Genomic DNA, 9,836 nt, shown 5'->3' on the forward strand with positions numbered 1-9,836 from the left:
CAGTGGCAACAAACCCGACTAGGATCCATGATGACTCAGGTTCGATCCCTGGCCTTGCTCAGTGGGTCAGGGATCTGGTGTTGCCATGAGCTGTAGTGTAGGTCAGACTGCTCAGATCCTGCATTGCTGTGGCTGTGGCAGAGGCTGGCAGCTGTGATTCCAATTCGACCCCTAGCCTGAGAACTTCCAAATGCCATGGGTGTGGCCTTAAAAAGAAAAAAAATAAAAGAGGAGTTCCCATCAGTGGCGCAGTGGAAACGAATCCGACTAGGAACCATGAGGTTGCGGGTTTGATCCGTGGTCTTGCTCAGTGGGTTAAGGATCCAGTGTTGCCGTGAGCTGTGGGGGAACCTCCATATGCTGCAGGTGTGGCCCTAAAAAGACAAAAAGAAAGAAAGAAAGAAAAAAAGGACGGCAGTCATACTGGTTTGAGCCCATTCCAATGACCCTACCTTCCTCAATCACATTTACAAAGACCTTATTTCCAGATAATGTCACCTTCCCGGATGCCAGGGTTAGGACTTGAAGGTATCTTTTCGGGGAGGGAGACATGATTCAACCCCAAAGGGCACATCACTTCAAAGAGCTCTGCCACCTGAGTCTCAGGTGTTGCCACCTGCCTGCACCCACTCCGTCCCCTGGGCCCTTGAGATGGAAGGCTCCACCCTCCCTCTGCCATGATAACTCAGTGCCTTCCCCTCAGTACACATTTGAAGTGAGATTTGTTTTCTCCTGTATCTTAATTCTAGAGGCCTGGGATTGAGCTGTGCAAATAGGAAGTACGTGTGTATGTCCTTGTGTATCTGTGTGTGTTTGTGTGCATGCGTGTGCCTGTGCGTGTGTGTTTATGTGTGTTTAGAGGAGGGGATGTGTGAAGGGTGAGCTTCAGGGAGGCAGGGAGGCAGGGAGGCAAGAGGAAGCAAGAGCCATCATCGTCAGGGCAGAGTAACCTCGTCCTGTACCCAGAGGGCCAGTATGCCGGTGACAAATCTGGAAACAATATGTCTTCAGGCTCAGTTCCATAAGGCAGGTGTATTCGCTAGGGTATTGATTCTGTGACTTTAACAGAAACCCAAACAACAGCAGCTTAAGGGAGATCAGAGTTAGTTTCTTTCCTACAAAGTCGGAGCTGGTGGTGACTAGACGCTGCCTTATGCCATTGCCCAGGGACCCAGACCTGCCCTCTGTGAATACACTGTCCTTCCAGATCAAGGCTGGCCCCCCACCTCTTCCAAGCCCCAGCTGCTGGGAAGGGGGAGAGGAGAGTGGAGGATGCATCCTTCCCTTTTGGAGGTTCACTGGGAAATTGCACTCATCACTCCTGCTTCTATTGGCCAGAACGTCATCACATGACCCTGTCGCTGCAAAGGAGGCTGGGAAATGCAGCTCTCATTCTCAGAGGCGTGAGCTCAGGGATTCTGCTGAAATGAACAAGGCAGGCACAGACACTGGGGAGCAATGGCCAGTCTATTACAGAAGGAATGTGATCTTAGAAACAGCGTGTTAATAATCCACCCCTCCCAATAGAAAAAAAAAAAAAAAAAGCCGAAAACGGTTATATCCGTACAATAAAGACTATAAGGATAAGAAAAAGCAGATCGTCAAGGAGGCTTTGTCCAGTTTTAACCGGCCACGGGGTTATGACAAACGCTTCATCTCCGGAAGGTAGACACTGGGTCGTTCCACGGCCAGCTGGTTTTCAATGACATAACACGCCCTGCAGTTCTCCAGAACCCGGGCCTGAAAGTAAGCCTTGTCCTTCTCCTGCCAGCTGTCAGACTGGATGTACACGTTGTAAGGGTCGTGGGAGTGCTCCAGCTTCTTGGAGCGGATGTAACTGAGCATGATGCCCAGGGTGAAGAAACCAAAAAAGCCCAGCACCATGAGAATGTAGAGAGCCGCCAGCTTGCCGTCATCATGGCCTGGGGACCTGCGGGCCAGGCCAGACGTGTTGCTGCCCTGTTGTACTGTCCCCTGCCACAGCTTGGTCAGAAAGGGCGTCACGGCCGTGGCATTCGACAGGATCATCCTGAGTGGCAGGGTTTCACAGCCAGAGACTGAACTTTCTAAGAGAAAAGTGCAACCTGAAATCAAAAAGTTTGTATTAATCCAACGCCCCCACCAACATACACATGTGCACACAATTTTTACAAATCTCAGTGAAAGGGGTGCCCTCCCACACTCCCATCACGGAATGTGCCACCTGGGATCTGCACAGCGCCCTCTCTTGGTTGATCAGTTAATAAATTGATTCACTTTTATTTCTATTCACTACTCTCACAGGTAATCACCAGAATGAGTGCCTTAAATACACTCCTTGTGTTGTTTATCTGCATTTTTTGTTTGTTTGTTTTGGCTTTTTAGGGCCGCACTCATGGCATATGGAAGTTCCCAGGCTAGGGGTCAAGTTGGAGCTGTAGCTGCTGGCCTGCACCACAGCAACAGCAACACCAGATCCGAGCTGTGTCTGTGACCTACACCACAGCCCATGGCAAAGCCGGATCCTTAACCCACTAAGCGAGGCCAGGGATCGAACCTGTGTCCTCATGGATGCTAGTCAGATTTTTTTCTGCTGAGCCCCGATGGGAATCCTATCTGCATTTCTTGTTGTTGTTGTCATTTTGTCTTTCCTAGGGCGGAACCTGCAGCATATGGAGGTTCCTAGGCTGGGGGTCTAATCGGAGCTGTTGCTGCCAGCCTACACCACAGCCACAGCAACACCAGATCCGAGCTTCGTCTGCAACCTACACCACGGCTCACGCAACACCAGATCCTTAACCCATTGATCGAGGCCAGGGATCAAACCTGCAACCTCATGGTTCCTAGTCAGATTTGTTTCCACTGAGCCACAATGGGAACTCCTGCATTTTTTTAAACCTTCGTTTTTTTCTTTTTATAGCCGAACCTGCAGCAAATGGAAGTTCCCAGACCAGGGGTCAAATTGGAGCTGCAGCTGCAGGCCTATGCCATAGCCACAGCGACACAGGATCTGAGCCATATCTGACCTATGCCACAGTCTGCACCAACACTGGGTCCTTAACCCACTGGGCAAAGCCAGGGATCAAACTCAATCCTCATGGACACCATATCGGGTTCTTAACCCACTAAGCCACAGTGGGAATTCGTGGGTTTTTTGTTTTGTTTTGTTTTTTGTTTTTTTTATGGCCACACCTGAGGCATATGGAAGTCCCCAGGCCAGGGATTGAATGGAGCCACAGCTGCATTTTACACCACAGCAGCAGCAACAGCAGATCCTTTAACCAAATGAAACGGGCTGAGGATCGAACCTGTGCCTCTGCAGCAACCCGAGCCATTGCAGTTGGATTCTTAACCCACTGCACCATGGCAGGAACTCCGATGTCTGCATTTTATATTACATACTAGGGACCAAATTGTGTCCTCCCCAATTCAAATGCTCAACCCCTAGCTCCTAATGTGCCTGTGCTTGGAGGGAGGGTCTTTAGGAGGTAATTAAGGTTAGATGAGGTCAGAAGGGCAAGACCCTAACCCCGTAGGACTGTGGCCTTGTAAGAAGAAGAGAGAGGAGTTCCCGTCGTGGCACAGTGGTTAACGAATCTGACTAGGAACCATGAGGTTGCGGGTTCGGTCCCTGCCCTTGCTCAGTGGGTTAATGATCTGGCGTTGCCGTGAGCTGTGGTGTAGGTTGCAGACGCGGCTCGAATCACGCATTGCTGTGGCTCTGGCGTAGGCCGGTGGCTACAGCTCCGATTCAACCCCTAGCCTGGGAACCTCCATATGCCGCGGGAGCGGCCCAAGAAATAGCAACAACAACAACAACAACAAAAAGACAAAAAGACAAAAAAAAGAAGAGAGAGACCCTTGATCTGGGTTCCTGTCTGGCACTGAGACTGTTCACAGTTTCCCAGGTGATCCTTCTTGGTAGCCAAAATTAAAAACCGTTCGGCTATGGTGTCGCTCTTAGGAAATTGACTGCTCTTTTGTGTTTCAGAGCACCCAAAAGAATTTTTTTAGGAGACAGTCATGGAGGTCCCATTGTGGCTCAGCAGGTTATGAACCTGACTAGTATCCATGAGGATGTGGGTTCAATCCCTGGCCTCATGCAGTGGGTTAAGGATCCAGCGTTGCCATGAGCTGCCAGTGTAGGTTACACATGTGGCTCAGATCTGGCGTTGCTGTGGCGGTGGTGTAGGCCAGCAGCTGCAGCTCCGATTCATCCCCTAGCCTGGGAACTTCCATATGCAGCAAGCACGACCCTAAAAAAAAAAAAAGAAAGAAAAAAGAAAGAAAGAAAAAAAAAAAAGAGAGAGAGAGACAATCATTTCATGGTATTATTTTCAAATCCTGTTTGTTTTTCAGATGTTGTGTTTCAGTCTGGCCCATCTCTGAAGTAATCTGAAGCAAGCTGCAGAGAGAAATTTGAAAGCATCACCGTTGACCACAGCTGCCCCCGTCCTAACTCATCGCTGGCCCCTTCAATTCCAACAAGCCTTTCGGAGCTTTACACTGGACCAGAAAAGCCAAGTTAATTAACTGCTTTTCAAATAACAGCTCTGAATTTTTAACAAGTCTTTTTCTGCCCCTCTGCTTAATTTACTGTATTGCTTTTGCTCAATGCCTTCTGCGTCCCCGAGGCCTGTGTGCTGGGCCACATGGTGTGTTTGTGTAATGAGTCACAAAACGAGCTTGGCAACAGTGCTCTAAGCGACAGGATGGTGTAAATGAAACAGAACCCGACCCGCATGACAGCTGGGGCTTCTGTGCCATTCTCCAAGTTCACATCCATCACCAGGCCAAAGCACTGCCTAGTGGCCACAGCTTAAGACTGTTGAACTCAAAGGAGCTTGAAGACCAATGACCCAACAACCTTAACTTTGTAGCAAACTGGGCTCCATTGAGGCAAGCTGACTTGATAGGTCATGTCTTCTATCAGAAATACATCCAAACTTTCATCTTTTAGCCTTAGATTCATATATGTGTGTGTGTGTGTGTGTGTGTGTGTGTGTGTGTATTTTTTTTTTTTTTTCTCTTTAGGGCCACACCCAAGGCATATGAAGTTCCCAGGCTAGGGGTCAAATTGGAGCTGCAGCTGCCAGCCTATACGACAGCTCACAGCAATGCCGAATCCTTAACCTACTTCGAGGCCAGGGATTGAACCTGCATCCTTGTGGATCCTGGTCTGGTTCGTTACCCCTGAGCCACATGGAGAATTCCAATGGACTCACAGTTTATCAGCATAGAAAAAGGAGTTCTTGACCTTCCAGAGAGAAGGTGGGTTTGTATTTAGGTTCAAAGGAACTGAGGAGCCAGCCAATTGTATCAGGTAAAACTGGGTCTAACCAATTGGGAATTGACATCTGATCTGAATATGCCATCAGAAGACCCTCCGTCCCACCAGGGAGAACCACAGCTTTTTTGTGGCTTGCAGAGTGAACAGAGGGCTGGAGGAGGCAGAAGCAGCAGGAACCAGGAAGGTCGAACTCCAGATACAACCAGTTTGACACTGAACCTCTGCTAAACATTCTCAAATTGGCCTGATTGGGCCCAGAAAGAAAGGGAGGGTTCTAGAAGTTTCTGCTTCTGCCTGTTTGAGACTCCTCATGAGGCATAGACACTGCCCCCAATCGACGTGAGCACAATTTTTTTTTTTCCCCAAAGCTTAGTCCCAGAGCTGCGGGGCTACTGAGAATGACTCAGGCTTTTGGGCTCTAAGCAGCTGAGCTGAGCTGAACAGCTGCAAATGGAGACCAAAGGGCCTCCAGCACCCCGGCATTCTGTAAGCACGCCCACTGAACCCAGAGGGGAGGGGAGGGGGCAGCGGGTGACATCATGCTGTTCCCAGCAAGCACCACCCTCCTGCATTTCTCCTGTATCAGCACTGATAACCCCTGCAGGCTTCTGGAACAGATTTCCTAGTGCTGCACCAATCATTCTGAAACATTTGCTGAAAGGGCAAGGCTTCTGTGGCTGACTCCAGGCTCACTTTCAAGAGGGAGAGATTCTGGTGGCAAGTTAGAAAAGGAGGAATGTCAGGATCTGGGTTCCAGCCTTGGCTCAGTCTCCCCTAAACCATGCAGCTCCCTGGGCGGGGGGTGGGGTGGGGACCCTAGCTTACTTATCTAGGTGGGATGGGGGTGACATTCCTGTCATTCTTTAAACATTCCTTAAGCATTTCCTAGAAAGAACATCCAGTCTTGCAATCATCATTCTTTGTTCCAGGAAGCAGAATAAGGGTAGAAATAATTAAGCTTAATTTGGGTGAATATGCTTTTACTGAGTCAAGGATTCTATGAGCCAATTTTCCTTGGAAATAATTGTCAACTGTTTTCATTTTTTGTGTGTGTGTCCTTTGTCCTTTGTCCTTTTAGGGCTGCACTAACAGCATATGGAGGTTCCCAGGTTAGGGGTCTAATCAGAGCTGCAGCCGCCGGCCTACGCCAGAGCCACAGCAACGCTGGATCCGAGCTGCGTCTTCACGTCTTCGACCTACACCACAGCTCACGGCAACACTGGATCCTTAACCCATTGAGCGAGGCCAGGGATCAAACCCACAACCCCACGGTTCCTAGTTGGATTCGTTTCCACTGTGCCACAACGGGAACTCCTATTTTCATTTTTATTGCAACGTGATGTCCAGATTTTGGAGATACATTTTCCTTCTAGCAGCAAAGAAGCCAACAGGGACCCAGACCCTTCCAGAAAGTCTTTGTCTTGGGCTTTTTACCTTCTTTCCCAGGAGCAGGAGGAGAGTCACTAAGATAGCCAGGGTCTCAAAAAATCAGAATGAAACCACATCTAACTGTCCTTGAAGATCAGAAAGGGGCTTTCCAACACTTCCCTGCTGGATGTGGGGTGTAGCTCTTGAGTCTGGTCACAGGACCAAGAGCTTTCCAGATCTCTCTGTGGGTGACAGAGAGGGGCTTTGGGGTAAGAAGATGGAAATGTGAACCAGGGAGCTGATGAGAGGGACCCAGGCAAGCTCAATATGGGAAGAAGGATGAGCATTTTGGCATAGAGAATGGGTGACAGCAGGATTCCCAGGCTCTGGGAGGGCAGCTAAGTCACATAGAAGGAGAAATCTCACTTTTAGCACATTAAATGAATGTGGGGAGCCCCAGTTTCCTTATCCGAAAATTGGGAATAATGAAATCCCCCTTGACGATACCATATGGTTTGGGGAGGCATGGAACAGGCCCTCACCTTCCCTATCTCTTGCTTTTTGCTGTTGCTCTGTCTGCAAGAGAGGCGGGACCACCATGTTTGCTTGTCAAATTTCGACTGGCCCGCCAACAGCGCACTCCTATGCTAACTTGTGTGTGAAGCCCCATCCAGATGATCCCTTCCCTCTTTTGAGCCCTCACAGTGGCCTGTCTGTACCGCTCATATTCTAAGTTGTGTTGTAGTCATTTGTAGACTTGTCTGTGATTTCATTCCAGGAGCTCAGGATGGTCAGAGATTGTTTTGCTCACCTTGCCCCCACCCCAGCACCCCAGAGTGATTCATAAGGATTTGCTGAATTAAACAGGAATGCAAAGTATTGAATTCAATATAACTACCATGTGAGAGCAAATAATCAGTAAAGTAAAATGATCTCTGGAAAGACCTTGGCGGGTAACCCATTGAAAACCTCTTTCAATGGAGTCTGTTTTTACATAACTTTTAAACCATTTTTATGTATATTTATTTAATTAGCATTATTTATTTTGTATATTAAATTTCATATTATTCCATAATATATTATAGTATTATATGTTTATATTATATTATGTAGATTATATATTTATATCATATCTTTTTATATTATATAATTTTATTTATTATTTATATTATATATAATTTACATTATATAGATTTTATTAGATATTTAGACTATATTGTAATATGTTATATTGTAATTATAATTATAATAATTTATATTATTATAATTTAAATCATATATTATTTATGAGACATAATTTTATAGTATTTATATTTATATATATGTATATCTGCAACCCACCTTATTTATGAGACATATAATTTTATAGTACTTATATTTATATATATGTATATCTGCAACCCACCCTATTTCTTAAAAGGTTTAAGGCCACCAGTAATTGTCAATAATACAGCATAATTTTCATCCCCCCTCCCTGCTCCCCATAAAACTTATCTTGCTCTCCCTTTTTCCAAAGTACTTATCACCTACACCTCGTAGAGTTTTCTTATTTATTATATTCATTGTCTATTGTTTGTCTTCCCTTTAAAGGCAGGGATCTTTGCCTGTATTGTTCCCATGTAGCCCAAAGACAAGAACAGGGTCTGGCAGAGGGCAGCTGCACAGTAAATATTCCCAGGACACAGCCATGCCTACAGGAACAGGTGAGTGAGCGAATGTCCCACTCAGGTCCAGGAAAGCCGAGACCAGTCAGAAACTGACTCACCAGCTCTGCCTTCAGACTTGACACCACCGGAGCGCGTCCCTCTGAGGTCTTTATTTTCAGAACAACCTACTTGTTAATGACCTATCAAAAACAAGACACACGTGAGTATTCTGGAAACTGAGAATGCTTTCCTCACACTCCCCTCAGCTCACTCTCATAGGCAGCAGGGTGCAGAGCAGGGCCAACAGAGGGGTTCTGCCCCCCTGGATAGAAACCCATGGGTCCCAGTCATCACATGAATGAAAACAAAGGTGTGATCACAACAAAGTCCCCCACCATCAGGACCATAAGTGACAGCTGTGGTTGTTGACAAGGCTCTTCCTTAATGGGGCTGGAAGCTCCATCTTAACTTAAAAGTGGACTCAAAACAGTCAGTTCACATACAACAGTTTGAAAAATCAGCGTAGGGGTGCTTGGGGGTTGGGGAGGGAAGGTGGCTGTCACTTGTATAGACTCCCACATACACGACTGCTCTTGGGTCAACTTTCTTCTACAAGTGCCACCCTTTCCCGTTACTACAATCAAGATCAGATACCAGGAATGTTCTCCCTGCCCCATGCCTTTTTCCCAGGGAGATGCCAGCACTCAAGAAACTGAGGCCGGGTATGTATGCAAGCATTGCCTGAGCTGGAGGTCTTTGAAAACAAGCAGGGACTGGGACCGTGGACGGCTTTAGTTTTCTTTGGATGCTTTTAGGTATTTTCCCAATTTTCTGCAAGAACGACTGTACTTTAGTAATAATGGGGAAATGCTGTGATTATTTGGTGGCGGGATGACGTTCTAGAAGTGAAGAGGGCAGAGGGAAAGGAGGCGGCGTGAGGCCGAGCCTCTATTCTCCCTCCCACTAAGGGGGTCGCGGTGCCTCCTGCCTGGGGCTGCCCGCTGCGGCCCAGGGGCTGAGATCGGGTCGCTGGAACCCCCTCGGGGTCGCCCGACTAGGGCATCGCGCTCGGTGTGAGGAGCCGGGAGGCAGGAGTCCTCGACTTACCGGGTCCGGGGCGCCGAGACAGCCGGGAGCGCAGCTGGGTCCGCGCAGGCAGAGCGCAGGGCACCGACAGTCGCGCCCCAGGCGGCGCGCTCCGGGGGCAAGGGAGCGGCGGGGCGGGCGGAGCCTCGGGAGCCAGAGGGCGCCCCGCCCCGTCCCGAGCGTCCCGCGGAGCCCAAGGACCCCGGACCACACCAGGCTAGCCCCGAGCTACCCCGATCCTTCCCACGCTGCGTCTCCTGCAAGCGCTTTGGCACGCGGGGTAGGTGCAGAGCCCGCAGAACGTCCGTATGAGAACTGGCAGCCAGCCAGACGTATGTACCTTCCTGAGGGGTTTGGAGGTGGCAGGCAAGAAGCCCCAGTGGCCAAGAGAAGTCCTTCCCAAAGCCCTCCACTCTCAGCCAAGCACTTGCCAAACACCCCTTCAAACAGCTCCAAACAGTAACTTC

At 48.5% G+C, this 9,836-nt stretch overlaps 1 protein-coding gene across 2 annotated transcripts; it reads right to left on the minus strand.

Annotated features, from left to right (window-relative positions):
• Window positions 1,449–9,612, minus strand: KCNE1 (potassium voltage-gated channel subfamily E regulatory subunit 1). Of its 2 annotated transcripts, none has more exons than XM_005657155.3 (3): window positions 9,391–9,612; window positions 8,403–8,483; window positions 1,449–2,066 (listed from the first exon to the last, which is right to left on the minus strand). In XM_005657155.3, the coding sequence occupies exon 3, from the start codon at window positions 2,026–2,028 to the stop codon at window positions 1,639–1,641; it is 390 nt and encodes a 129-aa protein (XP_005657212.1). In that variant the 5' UTR covers window positions 2,029–2,066; window positions 8,403–8,483; window positions 9,391–9,612; the 3' UTR covers window positions 1,449–1,638. The 2 variants fall into 2 exon arrangements, with proteins under 2 accessions (XP_005657212.1, XP_003358987.1); XM_003358939.4 differs by having other exon boundaries at window positions 1,449–2,084; window positions 9,391–9,608.

The sequence above is a fragment of the Sus scrofa genome, chromosome 13 (assembly GCF_000003025.6).
Source record: "Sus scrofa isolate TJ Tabasco breed Duroc chromosome 13, Sscrofa11.1, whole genome shotgun sequence".
NCBI classification, from domain to species: Eukaryota; Metazoa; Chordata; class Mammalia; order Artiodactyla; family Suidae; genus Sus; species Sus scrofa.